The 19854-nt window shown below is 41.8% G+C and overlaps 1 protein-coding gene across 2 annotated transcripts in view; it reads right to left on the reverse strand.

Moving 5' to 3' along the window:
- LOC131240081 (WAT1-related protein At3g30340-like) overlaps window positions 1–19475 on the reverse strand; it is a 58300-nt gene extending 38825 nt beyond the window's left edge. Inside the window, exons 1-4 of one of the 2 annotated variants that reach the window (XM_058238115.1) lie at window positions 18814–19475; window positions 18607–18669; window positions 17630–17948; window positions 13468–13626 (exon numbers count right to left, since the gene is read on the reverse strand). In XM_058238115.1, the coding sequence (XP_058094098.1) occupies window positions 13468–13626; window positions 17630–17948; window positions 18607–18669; window positions 18814–19007 (735 nt within the window). In that variant the 5' untranslated portion in view covers window positions 19008–19475. The remainder of the gene's footprint in view (window positions 1–13467; window positions 13627–17629; window positions 17949–18606; window positions 18670–18813) is intronic. The other variant, XM_058238114.1, reaches the window with a different exon arrangement.
- Between the last annotated feature and the right edge of the window lie 379 nt (window positions 19476–19854).

Raw genomic sequence — 19854 nt, forward strand, 5'->3', positions numbered from 1 at the left:
AATGGCATCAAATTTTTACTAATGATCTTCATGCATATTTTCAAGAATTGGGCATTATTCATTAACATTCATGTATTTCCATCCCCAACAAAATGGTGTTGTTAAATGCAACACCATCACATCCTTGGAATTGCTCGTGCCCTTCACTCCCATTTGCAATTGTTCTTGACTTCTTGGGTGAATGTATCTTAACCGCCACCTAACATTTTAATTGCATGCCCACCCCTCTCCTTTCGAGCAACACTCCATTTTAGGCGCTCTTCAACAAATCATCATCTTAAACCCATCTTCGTGTTTTTGGATGTCTTTGCTACGCTTCCATGATAGCTACTCATTGGGGGGTGAATTCCAAACTCGTGGTTGAAAATACTTCTTTGTTGGCTATCCTTTTTCTCAAAAGGGATATAGAGTTTTCAATCTCAATTCTAATGATTTTTTTTCACAACACGAGATGTTATTTTTTATGAGGACATTTTTTCTTATGCTGACGTATCTAATATACCTTCTCTAGTTCATCCCATACCTATTCCAAATGAAGAGTTACCACCAATTCTTACATCTTTCCCTCCTCTGTCCAATACACCACTGGAACCCATTTCTTCTCCCATTCTACAACCTCACCAATCGAACCATGAAAAACGTATCTGGCTTAGCATCATGATTTCCACCACACAAATATTTTCATGCCTTCTACCCATTCCATGACATCTTTGAAGGTGACTTTAATTCTTTTAGCTAACTTTCTCTCATACGACAAAATTTTTCCCTCACACAAAGCATTCATTGCTAACATTTCTTCTCTGGTAGAACCTGCAAGTTATTCACATGCTACGAAGGATTCTTATTGGCATAACTCAATGATAACTTAAATTGCAACTCTTAAGCAAAATAATATTTGAACACACTCGCCCTTAACCACTCGGTAAACTTTTCATTAGTTGTAAATAGATTTACAAGCTAAATTTTCATTTTGATCATGCTCTTGAGCGTCATAAAGGTCGTCTCATTGCAAAAGGATATACCCAACAAGAGGGACTTGACTACTACAAGACATATGCTCCTGTTGCCAATATGGTTAGTATATATTGTCTCATTATTGTTGTTGCAATTTTCTAATGGTTTCATACCAAATCTATGTCTATAATGCTTTTTGCATGGTGATCTTGATGAAGAGGTTTATATGTCTCTTCCTCCTAATTTTTCCTCAAAAGGAAAATTCTTGTATTTGTTGTCTCAATAAGTCTTTATGGGCTCAAACAAGCCTCTTGACAATGATTTTCTAAGTTTTCCACAACTTTATAAGGTGGTGGTTATGTTCAGTTGAAGGAAAATTATTCTCTATTCACCCTCAAACAAGGATCCATCTTCACTGTAGAATTGGTATATGTTAATGATGATGTTTTCTCCATTAACATTTTCAAATCAAGGACCTTGGGCCACTTAAATATTTTTTCGAGATTGAGAAGTTGCACAATCAAGACAGGGCATTTTCCTAAACCAACATAAGTCCACCCTTGATATTTTGTCCGATGATGGTTTACTTGGAGCTCGTTCTACTGCTTGCGTATTGATGAAGACTTTAAACTTACTAATATTGATGGTGACCTTTTTCCATATCCCACTCAATATCGTTTGGTCGACTTATTTATCTCACAATTACTAAACCATATATTGTATGGTCTATACAGATCTTGAGTCAAATCATGATCAATCCCTGATGCTCTCATTTAGAAGCCGCACTTCGTGTTCTTCATTTCTTAAAGGGATCTCTAGGAAGGGGCTTATTTATGTCCTCATTTAATTCCCTTGTTCTCAAAGGCTACTATGACTCTGATTAGATTAGTTGCCCTATGATACAATAGTCTCTCATTCGATATTGTACCTAAGTTGCTGATTCTTCATTCTCTTGAGGAAAAAAAACAAATTATTGACTCTCATTCATTGATTAAAGTTGAATATTGTTCCATGGCTGCTACAAGTTATGAAGTTATTTGGGTCATTTATCTTCTTCATTGTCTTCAAATATGGGATCTCAAACCTGCCTTCTTATTTTGTGATAGCCAAGTTACCTTACACATTACTACAAATCTACTTTTTCATAAACACATTAAGCATATTCAAATTACCTATCATCTTGTTCATGAAAAAATTCAATTCAGCTTGATTAAGACTTCTTATGTGCCTTCAAAGTTGCAAGTTTCATATTTTTTACAAAATCATTTGGTACAAATTCATTTCAATGTTTAAACTTTAAGTTGGGTGTTTATAATCTTCACTCTCAAAACAATTATTGATGCAAAAATCTGGTTAGCTCCTTCTGGACCTACTTACCTACACAACGAATAGATAAGGAAGACCCTGTTTAGAGCAGGGGACCCTCCGATGCCTAAGTTAGGAAATGGATTTGGGTCTGGTCGAGTATTGAAGGTTTAAAGCTAAATATTATGTGGACCTTTTGCCATTAGAGGTACCTCTATTTATAGCTTAGGAGAGGCAGTGAAATAGAGGAGATTCCCCTATTTAGTAGGTGCGTATTGTAGAGGGATTTGGATCCGAATGTGTAGTGAATTTCCTGAGATCCTCGGCGAAGATCTCGGGATCCTGAACATGTCGCGGACATCCTCAAAGGATCTCGAGTGGATCTTTTATTGCAATAGGTTCCCTAAATCTTTGGTTAAGATCTCGAGTGGATGTGGTCAGACCTTGATAGGAGGTAGGCTAAGTCGGCTTGAAGTGTGCTGACTTGGGACATACCGACTTGGGATATGCCGACCTGGGATATGTCGACCTGAGTCTGCATGACCCGAGCAATACCATCTAGGGTTCTTCCGACCTATGTGATGCCGAATTGGATAATGTCGCCATGTCTCCTTAGTCAAGCAAAGGGACAGGGTGTTCCTGACGAAATATGGAGATCTCAAAATTGGCGAAAGTAGTGTTCTTACATGCATGTTCTTCGGCCATGGACTCTGTATAGGACGCAGATTCCCAGGGCGACCATGCCTCTTCTTCCTCTCCTTCTCAATCTTCTTGTCGTGGAGAGAGGGGAATGAAAGCGCTTATCTTACGCATGCTTGAGAGTATAAGGTTCCGATTTGACCTTCTTTTATAGGTCGGTCTCATTCTCCCCATAACAGTAAGCCCCCTACTTCCAAATCTGAGAAGTGGGCTTAAGAAGTAGGTCAGACCCTAATCAAGTACGGCCGTTACAACCAGAGGTGTTTAGTCGGTTCCTCATTAATGTGCAATCAGGACACGTGGTGCTCGAGACGCTATGCTCATGGATCGAGGTCATGTGCATTGTTAGAGGGTCTTTTTAACATCCGACCAGTGGGGCGGTGACACATAGCACACTCTTGGTCGTGCGGTCGTGTGTTGAACGACGGGGTTCCACTTGTCCATGCATGGGTGTCGAGGAGTGTTCTGACGGTCGTAATGAATGTGACATTTAATGTTATATGGCCATCTTCTTCTATAATGGGGGGAAGACCTAATCGAGCAGATTTTTATTTCATGTTGTTGCTTTGCCCGTTTGTCCGTCTCTCTGCACTCAGACAATCCTTGGCGTGAACTTTAACGGTCTCTTGAAGGCCTTCTTTCCCGACGAGCTCCGTTCCAAAACTATTGTCCTTCTCCCCTTTTTCTTCTTTTCTTTCGAGTCTTCTCGTGTGATTTGGGCCCACAGCCATGCTAAAAACTTTGAATCTGCCGAGGGGACCTGTGGTTGTGATGGTGGGGTGGACAACCTTCGTTGAATGTCGAACCCACCATCACCATTGATGATGATGAGCGATAGGGACTTTTGTGCAACCCATGTGCCGTAGGTAATTGAACGGTCCCCGACGGAGCAGCCAGAGGAGGCGAAGGAAGCTTTCCCTCTGGAGGAGGGACTTGTCGAATCCTCGTCGGAGGAGAAAGAAAATGGGCCAGTCGAATCCATACTGAAGGAGGCTGACCTGATGCGGATAAGGTCGGGGTACCACATTCCAGACTCTATGATACTCCGAGTTCCCTCACTAGGCGAGCTTCCTAATGCGCCTCCTGAGGGTGAGGTGGTTATCTTCTCAGTCACCCTCTAGTGTGGCATTAGGCTTCACCTTCAGCGAATAGTGAGGCGGGTGCTTGCACATTTGGGGTTAGCTCCTGGGCAGCTGATCTCAAATGGCTAGAGGGTGTTGGTGGGGTCATTTGTCCTCTGGTCTAAGCTTGACCAGCCCGAGCTGACCATGGAAGAATTTCTCCACCTATACAAGGTGAAATCTAACCCTCTTCATGAGGGTTGGTATTATTTCTCCTCCTGGCGGGGTCTGAGAGGGCCATAATTACAGACGTCCCAACCTCGAATAAGAACTAGAAGAATAAGTGGTTCCGGGCATCAGGGGAGTGAGAGGCAGCAGAGATAGTTGAGCTACGTTCGTGGGTCCCGACCTCCTTCACTATGCTAGGTTGGTACATCCGAGCTTAGATCTTCCTTTTCATCTTCCTTTTGTTTCACTTGGTCGTCATTCCCATTCTGACTTGTGTTCTTCTCTGGTAGTTCTTCCCAAGTATCCTACCGTGTCGGGCCTAAAAGCTCTTGCTCGGATTGCCGAAGCGAGGTCAGTGGGCACCGAGCTGAGATCTTGGAGGGAGCTTCTCGTACCTGAGCTTCTGCTCAAATCAAGTCTTGATTCAGTCTTGACAGGTATAGCTTTTGCTTATTTAGGATTTAGTGTACTTTGTGGATTTGTCGCTAACCCTTTTACTTGTACAGCCATGCCTGAGGCGAGACCCTTGAAGCGCAAGGCACCTCCCCCTGTCAAGCTTCGTCAGAAGTGGAAGAAATAAACCTCCAAAAGTAAGGGGAAGCTCGAGCCTCCGTCCTCTATGGCCCAGGAGGTCGTGGAAGATGTGCTGACCTTGGCTCTTGCTACCACTGTTGGGCCCAGGTGGTCATGTGGGCATCTGCTGAGCTTCCTGTGCCCCAGGCAAGGGGCCCGTCTGGTAGTCAGGGTGGAGGGGGTTAGAGGCCTCCCATGTTGGCTCAGGATACACTAGAGAGCCTCCTGCCCTAGGTGGATTGGCATGTTCTTAATGTCGAATTCTCCCTCGTGATGGATACGCCGTAAGATGGAGTCATTGACCAGCCGGTGAAGCTCTTCTTCAATGTAAGTTTTCTGTCCTCGAGATCTTGTCACTTTCTTCCTGCTTTGGTCCAACATTACCCTTTTCTTTTTTGTAGTACTCTCCTTCCCTGCTTAACGTGCATCGGGAGCTATTGTGCCTCCAAATGAAAGTCAAAGAGGTGGAGGCATTGCTATGGAAGGGGGTCGAGGTCGAGTAACTTCGCGCCGAGACCGGACAGGGCAGTGTTAAAGTTGAGCGACTTCATGAGGAGGCCAAGCATCTTTAGGCTTCCTTGAAAACTTAGGCGGAGAGTTCAGCGGTCGAGCTAGAGGCCTTAAAGAAGCTGCTTACCGACGCATTGGAGAGGGTCGTGGTGGAAGTTAGACCTGGTTAGGCTGAAGCGCTCCTTTAACGTAAAGATCAAGGAGGCCCAGGCAACTATCTCTTCGAACCAAGCAATCACCGTGGAGGAGTTCAAGTCTTCGAAGGAGTATACGGAGGATAGAGACGCCCTATATGGAACCTAGTATAAGAGGTGCCTCGAGGATATAAAGGGGGAGTATCCCAATTTTAACTTCTTGGCCTTTGAGGAGGCCAACTTCGATTTTGAGGTGCCCCCAGAAGACTTACCCTCCGAGCAGCCCACAATGTCACCATGATGCCTTCTTGTCCCCTTCTCATTGTAACTTTTAACTTTTTTACAATGTACTCTTTCCAAGTTTCCTTTAATGAAAAAGATATTTTTGGTTCATTGCTTTGGTCGTTTGAGTAGATTGGTAAAGTTTACGACGGGTATGTCAGCATTTTGTGTCGAGGTTGAGCCCTTAGTTGCTTTTACCCTATGAATCTATGATTCTTGGTCAAGCACTTCCGTAGGTTGGATACTTCCGTGTTTTCAGAGTATCGTATTTTCCACAAATTGTGCAGCTCAAGTAGTGGCGATAATTCATGGCCTGACCCTTTCTTGAAGGGTCGGGCCATTAGTAAGGGTTATTCTTCCCTTATATTGCGGGAAGCCCTTAATAGATTTTAATAGATGGATTATTTGTATACATGAAAGTAGAAAACAAAACTCGTCCCGACCTTGGGATTTTTTTATTGTAATAGTTCCTCCTTGTAGACTAGAAACACAAAAAACACAGATTTTGGGGGCCTTAGGCCAGCTTAGCCCTTATGCATAGTGGATCTTGAGATGCTCAACATTCCATAGGTGTGGTAAGAGTCCTTCCAAGTCTTCAAGTCGATACGATTCTGGTTGGCTTTTCCTTGTTACAACGTAGGGTCCTTCCCAGTTTAGTCTCAAGGTTCCCGAGCTAGGTTCCTTAGTATTTTCGAAGGTTCAGCAGAAGACCAGGTCTCCAACTCGAAATATTCTTGTCTTTACCCTTAAGTTGTATAAATGGGCGACCTACTGCAATCGGACAATAACCTTGATTCGGGTTAGTTCCCTTCTTTCTTCAAACAGATCGAGATCCAGCGCCATTTGTTTGGCATTCTACCATTTGTCATAGGAGTGGGTCCGAGCAGTTTGTAGCCCAATCTCAACTGAGATAACGACCTTTGCCCTAAAGGCCAACTAGAAAGGGGTCTCCCCTATGGGCGTTCGGGCAATAGTTTGGTACGCCCAAAGGACATTGGGAAGTTCTTCTACCCATGCTCCTTTATCCTTCTCAAGATTTGTTTGGAGGTGGTTTTTGATGATCTTGTTGACTGCTTCGACCTGTCCATTAGCTTGCGGGTGCTAGGGTGATGAGTAGACATTTCGGATGCCGAGATTATCGCACATACCCCAGAATTGCTTATTGTCGAACCGTTTCTCATTGTCCCAAAAGATTGTGTGGGGGATTCCATACCGACATATGATATTCTTCCAGATGAAGTCCATAATTTTCTGCTTGTGATCTTAGTCAGAGGCTCAACCTTTGCCCATCTGGTGAAATAATCGACTGCGACGACCGCAAATGTATTCTACCCTTTTCCAGTTGGTAAGGGGCCAATAATGTCGATTCCCCATTAGGCGAACGATCATGGTTCAATTATAGGAGTCGGTTGCTCAAGAGGCTATCGAGGTATCATCGCGAACCGCTGATATTTGTCGCATTTCCGAGCGTGCTGCTGTGCATCCATTTGGATGGTCGGCCAGAAGTATCCTTGTTAGATGACTTTGTGGACGAGGGCTAGACTGTCAAAGTGGTTGCCGTAAATTCTTTCATGGAGTTCTTCTAGAACATATTCTGGTTCGTCTGGTCAGAGGCATATAATATATGGGAGTGAGAATCCTTTTTTGTAAGAGTGTCTCCGATCATGGTATAGCGGGCCACTCTTGCTCGAAGCTTGCATGCCTTTCAGCAGCTTCGGGCAGCCTTCCCTCCTTGAGGTAACCAATTATCGAGTCCATCCAAGTCAGCTTCGAGTCTATCGGGAGGACTGTGCCTAGGTTGGGTTCGCCGATGCTCGGTTCACTTAAAAAATTGATCGGGATTGGTTTAGGGATGTCATTTTTGACTGCCGAGGATAGCTTTACCAACATGTCCACTTTAGAGTTCTATGCCTTAGGGATCAGGCTAATCTTGCACTCTAAGAATTTACTAATCAGCTCTCAGATTCTCTGCAAGTAGGCTTTCATTCATTCTTTTTTGGCTTGGTATTCGCTAGCTATCTGGTTGACGACGAGCTTTGAGTTGCCACAATCTCCAAATGTTACTCTTATGGTTGTTGCCAACTTGAGCCCGACCAACAATGCCTCATATTTTGCTGCATTGTTTAATGCTTGAAATTCAAATCTTAAGGCATATTGTATGCATGTCTAGTCAGGGGCCAACAAGACTATGCCGGCCCCACTGCCTTTAGAATCGGATGAACCATCAACGTACAATGTCCATGTTGGTTGATCTAGGTCGGGCGTCTGATGTTCAACTTACTCAAACTAGATGTTACGATTTGATTCCAGCTAGGCACGACACTGCTTGGCATGACCCGGCTTGGCATGACCCGGGTCGGTGATAGGACTGGGTCCCAGCTTGGCAGGACCCAAGTCATTCTCGGGTATGAGCTCAGCGATGAAGTCGGCTACTACTTGGCCCTTGATTATTGTCTGGGGCTGATACTTGATGTTGAACTCACTTAGCTCAATTGCCCATTTTGTAAGTCTCTCAAATACCTCAGGCTTTTGGAGCACCTGGTGAAGAGGTTGGTTACTTAGGACGACGATGGTATGGGCTTGGAAGTATGGTCGTAAGCGATGCGACGAGATGACAAGGGCCAGAGCCAGCTTTTCTATGTCTAGATACCTAGTTTCAACGAGGACCAAGGCTTTGTTGACGTAATACACCAAAAGTTATTTCCCTTTTTGCTCTCTAATGAGGGTTGAGCTAACTGCCGCTGTTGAAACTGCTAGGTATAGTAGTAATGTTCTCCTTTCTTAGGTTTAGAGAGCAATGGTGGCGATCCCAAGTATTGCTAGAGTTGTTGAAAGGTGAGCTCACGCTCTTCCGCATGTCCACTCTATTTTTTGGTTTCCTTTTACTTGCTTAACAAAGGGAAGGCATTTGTCGATTACTCAAGATACGAAGTGGTTCATGGCGACTATTCTTCCTGTGAGGAACTGGATCTCTTTTATCATCCTAGGTGGTTTCATGTCGAGCAGAGCTTGGATTTTCTCGGGGTTGGCCTCGATCCCTCTCTTGATGATTGAGAATCCAAGGAATTTCTTTGAGATAACGCCGAAGGCGCACTTGCTTGGATTCAACCTCATCTGATATTCTCGCAGGATTATGAACATTTCTTTAAGGTTGGAGATATGGTTTATAACTTTAATGCTGTTGATGAGCATGTCATCGACGTAAACCTCCATGGAACGCCTAATGTGACGGGTAAACATTTTGTTAACGAGTCTTTGATATGTAGCCCCTGCATTCTTCAGTCTAAAAGGCTTGACCTTATAGCAGTAAAGCCTCTTGTTTATAATGAAAGTCGTCTTCTACTTGTCATATGGATGCATATCATTTTGGTTGCAGCCTAAGTAGGTGTCCATGAAGTTCAGGAGTTCATGTCCAGTTGTGCTGTTGACGAGCTGGTCGATCCTGGGGAGCAGAAAGCTGTACTTGGGGCAGGCTTTGTTCAAGTCGGTGTAATCAATACAGAGCTACCACTTCCCATTGGACTTCTTAACCAATATGACATTGGCTATCCAGTCTGGGTAATAAATTTTCTCGATGAAGTTGGCCTTGAGGAGTTTTTCGACTTCTTCTCCGATTACGCCATATCGTTCGAGTTCGAATGCTCTTCGCTTCTATCGGAATGGTCGATAATTGGGATCTCCATTCAACCTATGGACCATAACCTTTGGGCTGATGATGGGCATGTCTTGATGAGACCATGTGAATACGTAGGCATATTGTTGAAGGGGGCTCATAACTTCATCTCGTAATTGTGGTGTCAGGGATGAGTCGATCTGCACTGTTCAGGTCGGATCGAAGTCGTCGAGCGGGACGAGTATGAGGTCTTCCATGGGGCGCCCTCTTTCAATAGAGTCTTCTCAGGGATCGAGATAGGTGATGGCCATTGCCTGATGTTGGGTCATTAATGCCATCGAATAGCACTGCTGATCTTCTTGTTGGTCTCCCTTAACTAGTCTGGCACCATTTTCAGTAGGGAATTTCATCACGAGATGGTATGTTGACACAACGGCCTGAAGAGTGTTAAGTGAAGGTCGTTCGAGAATGACGTTGTAGATGGAGGGGCATTCTACCACTAGCTAAGAAGTCGATCTTGGTTATTGTCTGGTTCTACCCTTCTCTAGCTGTGACTGGGAGTTGAATTAATCCTTCTGATGTGACCTTATCTCCTACAAATCCAAGCACGAGAGTTTTGATGGCTCGGAGTCGGGGTCGCTCAACTCCCATATTGTCGAATACTTCGGTGAAGAGGGTGTCTACCAAGCTACCATTGTCCACTAGGATATGAAACACTCTACGGTTAGTTATAGTCATGGTTACCACGAGTGCGTCGTCATGGGGGCGGTGAAGACCTCGGGCATCCTCTTTTGTGAAGGTCAGATCACAAGGCGTTATCGTTTACTCTTTCAGGGGTTTGCTAGTGAGGACCTGATGCTCCGAGCTGGGGTAACTGATGCTTCTTGTGTGGGCTTTCCGATCCTTCTATGGTAGGTCCACCGAAGATTATGCAATTTTCCTAGTCCGTTCATTGTTGGTCAGTTGCTCATTCTTCTGGTCAGCTTGTTCTTCGTTTCTATTGACATATTCGCACAGGTGCCTTTTACGGATGAGAGCTTCAATTTCCTCTTTTAGGTCAAAATAGTCATTAGTTGAGTGGTCGTGGTCTTAGTGAAAGTGACAACATTTTTGCTTGTCTTGTCTATCTGCATCGGATTTCATCTTGTTCGTCCATTTGAGGATTCATTTGTCTCTGACTTCCGCAAGGATTTTCTCGGTCGTCCCGTTGAGAGGGGTGTACGAGATGAATCTGCTGTCAGGTCTCCTACTCGGGCGATAGATCCTTGGAGGCTCATTGTCTTTCCTCCTTTTGTTGTCGTTGGCCGAGGTGGGTTCTTCTTTAGGTCGTCTTTCTCTGGCCAAGTTTCCTTTATTCTGAACAGCCTTTCATAGAGTGATAGTTTCCTTGGTGTTAGAGTATTTCTAGGCTCTATTGACGAGGTCGTCCATAATCAGGAGAGGATTTTTGTTGAGCGAAAAGAGAAATCTTCCTTCCCTAAGGCCCCCATCATGGCGGTTAGAGCAATTTCTTTTAAATGTGTGTGTACTTGCATGTTTTTCAGGTTAAAACGCTTGATGTAATCCTTTAGTAGCTTGCCTTCTTTATCAAATATATTGAGGAGATGAGAAACAGACTTAAGGCTTTCCTTCCCTCCAATGAAGTTGGTGATGAAGGCTTTACTGAGCTGCATGAAAGAGCTGATTGATTGCGGCTTCAGTTGCTAAATCACTTCCAAGCTACTCCAGTAGTCAAAGTCTGTGAAAACGCACATCACATGATAACGGTTGATGCGCCATGCAATTCCATCCAATCCTTGAAGGATTTCAAGTGCTCGGCCGGGTCGGAGGTTCCGGAGTATAGAGCTATCTTAGGCATGCGAAACCTTAGTGGGAGCTGTGCGTGCATAATGTTGGTAGTGAATGGAGGCTCGGTTTCCTCTAGTATTGCTTTCAACGAGGTCGGGACATTCGAGCGGTAGGCCTACTATATGTCATTGATCTGACCTCGCAAGTCGTTGAGTTTGACTTTCCAGGGGTCACCGCTTTCAGCCATGACTTCAGCCGCGACCTCGGGTGCTTTGTTGCTCTTTTTTCTATCCAATTCATGGCATAAGTCGGAAGCGGCCAGTGTTGCGGTTCCAGAGACGTGGGAAGGTGTCGGCCTTGTTTTTCTGAGTTGTCGGCTCCGGCGGGAGACAACAGGCACATCAGACGGCTCAGGGAGCTCTCGAATCATTGGTCATGCTACTGACCCATTCTTTTGTGTGGGGCAGGGTTGTAGTTGTTCCAACAACTATTTCATGGAGTTCATGTTGTTGTTAATCATCTTAACTTATTGCTTGAGGGAGACAAGTCGTCCTCCTCAATTGCTGGATTGTTGTGTCGGCCCCGCAAGCACAGAATCAGCCTGCAGCTGGGAAGAGGAGTCCTAGTGGCTGGTGGACTGCACCGGCGGTGTGAGGTCGGGCGCAAAAGAAGAGGTTGGAGCTTTATTGTTCCTATTCACCATTATCAAGATACAGTGGGATGAGAACGACTTTCGATGTTGTTCCCACATATGACGTCAAACTGTTGATATATAAATTTGGTTAGCTTCTTTTGGTCTTGCTTACCTGCACAATGAATGAACAAGGAAGACCCTAGCTAGAGCAGGGGACCCTCTGATGCCTAAGTGAGGAAAGGGATCTGGCTTTGGTCGAGGATTGAAGGTTTAGAGCTAAATATTGTGCATAACTTTTTCCATTAGAGGTACCTCTATTTATAGCTTAGGAGAAGCGGTGAAATAGAGGAGATTCCCCTATTTAGTAGATGCGTATTGTAGAGGGATTTGGATCTGGATGCGTAGTGAATCTCCCGAGATCCTCGACGAAGATCTCGGGATCCCGAACATGTCGCTGATATCTTCTAAGGATCTCGGATGGATATTTTATTGCAATAAGTTCCCTAGATCTTTGGCTAAGATCTCGGGTGGATGCGGTCAAACCTCGATAGGAGGCAGGCTGAACCAACTCGAAGTGTGCCAATTTGGGACGTGCCGACCTGGGATGTACCGACTCGGGATATACCGACTTGGGATATGTCGACCTGAGTCCTCACGGCACGAGCAATACAATCCAGGGTTGTGTTGACCTAGGTAATGCCGAGCTGGATAAAGCCGACCTATCTCCTTGGTCGAGCAGAGGAACGGGGCGCTCCTGACAAACTCTGGAGATCTTGGAATCGACAGAAGTAGTGTTCTTTTCTTCCTCTCCTTCTCAATCTTTTTGCCGTGGAGAGAGGCGAACGGAAGGACTTATCTTACACTTGGTTGAGAGTGTAAGGTTCAGACCTGACCTTCTTTTATAGGTCGATCTCATTCTCCCCATAACAACACTTGGTAAATAGATCCTTTATTTGTAATTAATCTCGTAATTGGTTAGATTTTGTAATATTTTCTTAGGCTAGGTTTATTCTATTTTTAGAATTGTACCATCTCTATAAAAGAGCTTCTCAATTTTCTTTTTTAACACACACCCACACGGGTACTCGAACCCATGAGCTCTATATAAGAGAACTTCTCCATTTCAACGAGAGAGACAAATTCTCCACTTTTCAGAGAAGGTGAGAGTTGCCCATCATGGATATTTTTTGAACCATGGTCTATCCACAGTTGATCCTAACAAATCAATTGTGTGGATTACCAAGCTTTATGCCCTATTGGAGCAGGAAGTAAGGATCTCTCTCTCTCTCTCTCTCTCTCTCTCTCTCTCTCTCTCTCTCTATATATATATATATATATATATGCTTTCTATTGATATTTAAGTGTCCAGAAGTTCTGAGTACACGAGTCCACTCGAATCAAATCATTGAGAGGACTTGTCATTTTTATGTTACTTTGTTTTTCTTAATTAAGGGGCTGCAACCAAGGTTTAAAATCCGCGTATATCATTCATCGCTGATATCGCCTGTATCTTCCGTGTTGACCTGTATCAGGCAGTTTGAGGTCGATACAGGCTGATACATTCATGGGCGATATGATACACATCGAGCGACAAGCACTGGTTTCAGATGATACTCAAAACCTTGGCTGCTGTGGAAAATATACTTAAAGCTAGTCTTCGATTTTGATCATGGTTGTAGAACTTACACCAAATACGATGTTTAACAGCTCTAAATCCCACTTAAGCGACCATTTCGATGCTTTATGGCTTGTGATTGCAGCTACAACCATTGTTTGTAATGTCGCAAAGAAGAACATCAGAGCAGTCATGGAGAGCTCAGCTGGGTATCTCATGGAAATGGGCCTCTGCAAATTCAAACGACCTTAAATTAGTAAATAAATCCCTTGATCATGATCGAATTGAATTATTTATTAAGTGTAGGATAAGGCAATGGGCTCTTAAAGCAAATGAAAGGTAGAAGGGCTAAAAATTTAATTAAAAAAATAATAATTTAAAATTAAAGGAATAGGAGGAAAGTGACAAATGAGAGGGACGTATCACTGTTTAGGACATGAATTGTATTAGATGATGATTAAACATGGGGCCCCACACATATTTATTAGTAGTCAGTGGTGGTCGTTGTCTCTACTTACCAAAAGATGAAGGTGACCATTCAGCTACAGACACAGATGGTCCAATGTTTATGTCATGCGAATATTGGAAAAGACCATTAACATAAAATAAGGGCTAAGATTAGCTAGTTTGAGTCGGTGCAATCAGAGCTCTGTAAAGTGCTCACTCGAAGTGCAGATGGCAGTGGAACTCATCCAGCGCCACCATCCATCTAGCAAGGCCAATCATGTCTGGGTCGGTAGTCAAAAACTGCAATTATCAGGCAATCCAAATCGACACTCTCGATGATTGATTTGGTAATTGATGTTTGTTTTTTCCATTGGTTTGAATGATACTGATTGAATATATATATATATATAATCTTCTATTCAGTGTGGTCTCTCACACGTTTGCCATCCACGGCATGTATTACTACATGGATGGTTCCGATTGATACAATCCACATGCCAAATGTACAAAGGATTGAAGGTGGTATATACCATTTCCCACTCCACCCGCTTAATTCAATTTAAGGTAGGATGTTTATCCAATATAAATAAATAAATAAATAAAGAGAAAAGGATGATATCATTCTAAAATGGAGTTTTGCTAAAACAAACCCTACATGTTGTGGTAAGATACATAGGAACGCCATTGAATATGGATTCTGTAACTGTCTATATGACGGGGCACACCTTGGACGGGTGATAACCAACAAAACTCTCATATTAAAATATTACAGCCTTTTGATTAAACAAAAGTTAACGAGACCGTCCATATTCAAAGAAAATAGTCAAATGATCCACTATAAGAACTTCTAATCGTTGGCCATCACCAAGGAAGGCTAGTGATGCATGGATGGACATGATGAGGCCGATCACCATCTTCCTTAAGGGGATAATTACTCCGAATCTACGCTCTGGACTTCTCACTTTTATTCTTCGAATCCACATGGAGATAGAAAATAAAAATAAATTCTAATAAATTTGAAATAAATTGATTGATGATAAAAAAATAATAATAATAATAAGAATTTACAATCCTTTAAATAGTGATATCAAACATAGGAAGAAATCTCAAAATCGAACTTCAACTCAAAACTCCCTAAAAAAATGTGACTTACTATAAGTAGTAAACTTACTATTTATAGACAGTCGTGATTTCTACTACGACTTCTTGGTTTTTGGCCAAAAATAGTAACTATCCAATTTGGCCTAACCATGTTATTCTCCTAATTTTTCTAATCACCTTCATGTTGAGCACATCTCCTAAAGTTGTGAGGATCAAGAGTTATGATTGAAGTAAAACTTACCATAAATAGTAAGAACGAAACTAAAAAGGATTTTCGACCGTTGGTTTGATGGAATCTCGCAAATTCGGTGTTTGCAACCCAACATGGCAAAGTTGAGTGGCTAAAGTAGCTTCTCCTACCCCAAAATCATATAGGGTACATTGAATAACTCATTTCGATTTGCAAGATATGTATGTTTTAGAGTTTTGACGGTCCTGATCACTTCCTCCTCCAATTGGGCTTTCTTTGGTCTATCTTGGGCATGAAAGTGTTGGCGACCCACTCTACATCAGCTAGTCCCAACGTGTAAACGTATGATATTGCAACACGTCCGGTGTACTCTAGAAAACCTCACCAAAATGACCATATAGGATGCGAGCAGTCTGTAGTACTGCTCCAAAAAGCCAAGCCTCCTTTAGTTTTGTTGCTCCAATGAAAATACGTAACCACCCTGATAAAATTAAGATTTTTTTAGTAACTTCTATTCTTTTTGGGAAAAAAAATAATAATAACTTTTATTCTTACTATCCATTTATTGTATTGATGGAAAACTGCAGGGGTGACACTGGCGGTACCTGGTAGGTTGAGGGCATCACGTTTACTAAGTACCACGTCTGTTGAACTTCCCCATCCATCTGGCAAGATGCCTTAAGTTCACCTTCTTGCCCAAAACTCATCTATAACTCAGGTAGGCACACCAGAGGAAGAAGTTGGGATATGCATGTCAGCCATTAGTTTTATATATATACGACCCATCTTGGTGTTTATGTTCCATCCAATCCATTCATCTCACATGCATCCTTAAAGAATTAGCTGAAAATTATCACAATATTCAAAAACTCAAGGAGTTTAGGTATAATTTTTATACTGTTATATGGTGTCCTGCCTATGTTCAATTAGCTTGTTTTCTGGGATAAGGCCAAGGGGTGGTGTACCAGATGGATGGGGCCCCCAATGCCTACGTGAGCTAGGCTATTGTTTCCTTGAACTAATCCATTTCTATTTGTTAGAGAATAAGATATGTAGGTACAGTTGTACATGCACAACTATAGATATACACACAGATATTTTGATGGATACATATATGTCTCTTTGTAGATCTCTACGGACCTCCCACATCTTCTATGTATTCCTAGCATTCTTAATAAAAACTTACTACACTTTCGAAAATGCAGTCCCTAAATTATAACACTATTTTAAGAGACATAAATTATACGGTCTCGACTCATTAGAATGTTGATAGTTTCCTAATGGGCCCCTTATATGCATATGGGTTCATGGTTGGATGATCCTAATTGTTAATCCGGCAGTACCTAGCTTGGATGGGTGACTCGTTGAAAAAAAAAAAAAACCCAGGTTAGAGGATCCTAACTCCTTGATCTTCCAATCAGGATAATTTTGTACCATCTCCCATTTTCATTGACTCTAGGATCAACAGTTTGGATTGATGAAGCATAGACCCTCCTTGTAAGGCCAAGACAGATTCGCCCTCTAGTGCATAGGAACCTATGGTTTTATCATTAGTGATCTAAACTTTTTATATGAAATGCCTAAATCTGGATAGTCTGCAGTGAAAACCCCCATTGGATGATCCGTGCTTCTTCAATATTTGGCTTATTTTCAGTTTAATATGAACATCTTTATTTTTGATTTTGTTTTATTCTTCTTCTTCTTCTTCTTGTTCTTCTTCTTTTATTTATATATTTTATTTATTTATTTAATTTTTTTTTAAAATTAATTAATTTTTTTAATTAACCATTCATCATATTTCATAGCAAAAAGTATTTACAGCTTGAGATGCGGGAAGGCCTCGCTAAAAGGGCCTTCCTATCGTAAGAGCTACAAGGAAACCAAAAGAGCGAGCGTGAGTTAGGCAAGCTACAAGTATTTACAGTTTAATATGAACATGTATTGAATCTTCTTAAGTTTTTTGGCCATATGCTGTTGTGACCTTTTCATTTGCCATATTTTTAGTAAATGCCCCAATCCATAATAGGCATTGAAGTATTGTCCACGCTTACAGCCTAAATAGCACAATGCAAACGTTTAAACACAGATATTTGGACTACAAGACAAGCTTTACTACATCCTTCTTTTTCCTTTTTATGATTTATAATTTCTGGTGACTTCCAAAATCACGATCACTTTGAAAAGCTTCATTACTAAATGAAAACAAAAAAAAATCCTATGAACATCTTCTAAAATAAAGGGTTCCTTTCTTTTCTTTGAAAAAATTACTAAAATCTTAGAAAATCCTACGGGGATTTGGATTTCTCCATTTGGAAAAATACCAATCTCCTTTTAATATTTTTCCCATAATTATTAATGGAGTTTGAAATGTGTCTCATGTGCAATTCACATACATTTTACTAGTATATATAAATGTGAAAAATACGACCTAAACCTACACCTAACATGCTCACATGCAAAACAATAAAGTGCATAAAGAAGAGTATAAAACTCACCAACAATATAATCCATGTACTAAATGCCAGCACTCCAGCAACAACCATAGCCAACCCAAGCACCCATTCTCCCAAGTTTGAAGTCAGTAGAACAACAGCTGACCCATGCCACAAGATGAGAGTCAGAGCACCTGTCACAGATACTAGGGTTCCAAACACCTTGCCTTTACCCCACAAGGTGTTGATTTCAAGCTTCTCCTCCCTTGATATGATAGATATGATGTAGGTGAATACAGGGATCATGTTTAGAACTGCTGCTTCTATTGTACTTGAGATGTAGTACAAGCAGGCTGACAATAGGTTTTGTGTTAATGTTATCCTACAAAGCATTAACACCAAAATTTCATAAATAAATGTGAAAGAATTAAAAAAGAGAAGGTTCCAACCGGTTGGACGAAGAGTTCTCATTCGCCCAGCAGATAACTTACCTGTTATGCTCTTGTGACATCCAACCCTTCCATTAGGTTTTCCCTATCATGAGGGTCACCTTGTGCAAAAACTCAGCCACATCTACTTTTCAGTGGGACCATGCTTGTATTTTGTTATTTGTCAGTGGCTAGATATTGTGTTTTATGGTGTGGTTCACCTGATGAGTGGATGGGGCTAATGTTTGCCTAGTTTAATCCTCATTCTGGGGCCAACCTATTGGAAGGTTTGGATGTCGCACACACACATGATAGGCTGGAAGTTATCCGATTGGGTGGAGGGTGACTTATGATCTAACCAGTTGGACTTGAGAACTCGTCAATAAAAAATACGTGCAAATTGAAAAATGGGCAGTGTATTGTCCATAGATCTAACTCAGCAAGCATTTGGATTCCCTATCAGATTGAATTTCTATAATTCACGGAATAGATAGGAAATGACGAATTTGTAATTTAAATTCAATACTTTTAATGAGGAAGTAGCCCTCAGATTCTTGAAAGTGAATTTATTGCAGAGAGAGAGAGAGAGAGAGAGAGAGAGATTTTTCATACCCAACTAAAGCTAGTAGAAAAATCCAGCATAAGATTGGTATTTTGAGAGGAGGCCTGTTCTTTCTGCAACCAACCAAATGAACACATGAAGAAAAAGGAACAGATCGTCATTCCTAACTTCTGCAGTCTAATATCAATCCATAAAATATATTTTTAAAAAAAAAAAAAAAAAACAGTTCCAATTTCTGCATTTTATTTCTTCTTTACCTTTCAAGGATGAGTGCCAATGCTCCCATAACGATTGTGGCTAACATGAATTGGTAGACAAGAAAAACAGTAGAGCTTGTTCCTTGTATGAGTATGACCTTGCTCATCACTACGTAAGTAGATGTAATAATCTGGACAAAGACCATGCTGCCATATGTTGCTATCTTTGTTGCACTAAACGAAGAAGTTGCCATCTTCCGCCGCTTAGCTCTTCATGGAGGAGCTCTCCTTTCGCCTATCGTGTTTTTGTGGATGGTTCGTATATAATGCTGGGATCTAGAGTAACAAAAAAGCGCCGCTCGACTCAAAACCTAGTTGAGTCAAGTCAACTCAGGATCTCTGGCCAGTTTCTTAAAAACTTGTACGAGTTTTCCTGAGTTTTCTTCAGTATTAGTAAATGTTTAGAAGTATTAAATAATATATAAGGGGTTTTGCTAACGTCCATCCTGAAAGTTTTAAAAGGCACATGGGGTGACATATCTTCCATCTGGACCATTTATTCAATAATACTAGGATCAAGCAATGGTGTACAGTGTACAAGCCAATCTGATCATCTTAACTGTCCAATCAACGACATTGAAAATGGACAGCTGTGGTTGCCTACAATCATCACCCTGAAACATTTCTTTGATGGATCCTACTTTGTATCTGATGCGAGGGATGTGATGAGGTGGATCACAGTCTTCCTCAGACGATAATTACTCTGAATCCAAGAAGCTCTCTGGGCAACCCACAAATTTCTCTGAGGATGAAAATAGAAATAATTTCTAATAAATTTGAAAAAAAATATTGATTGTTGATAGAAAAAACAAAATTACAATCCTTTAAATAGTGATCTGGAACCTAGAATGAAGTTATAGACTCAAACTCCATAAAAATGTGACTTACTATAAATAGTAAACTAACTATTTATACACAGTCATGGTTCCTACTAGACTTCATGGTTTTGGGTCAAAATTGGTAAGTTTCCAATTTGGCCTGACCAAGTTTTCTCCTAATTTTTAAAACCCTTTTCATGTTGGGCACTACTCCTACAACTCA

This window comes from Magnolia sinica, chromosome 3, assembly GCF_029962835.1.
Source record: "Magnolia sinica isolate HGM2019 chromosome 3, MsV1, whole genome shotgun sequence".
Lineage (NCBI taxonomy): Eukaryota > Viridiplantae > Streptophyta > Magnoliopsida > Magnoliales > Magnoliaceae > Magnolia > Magnolia sinica.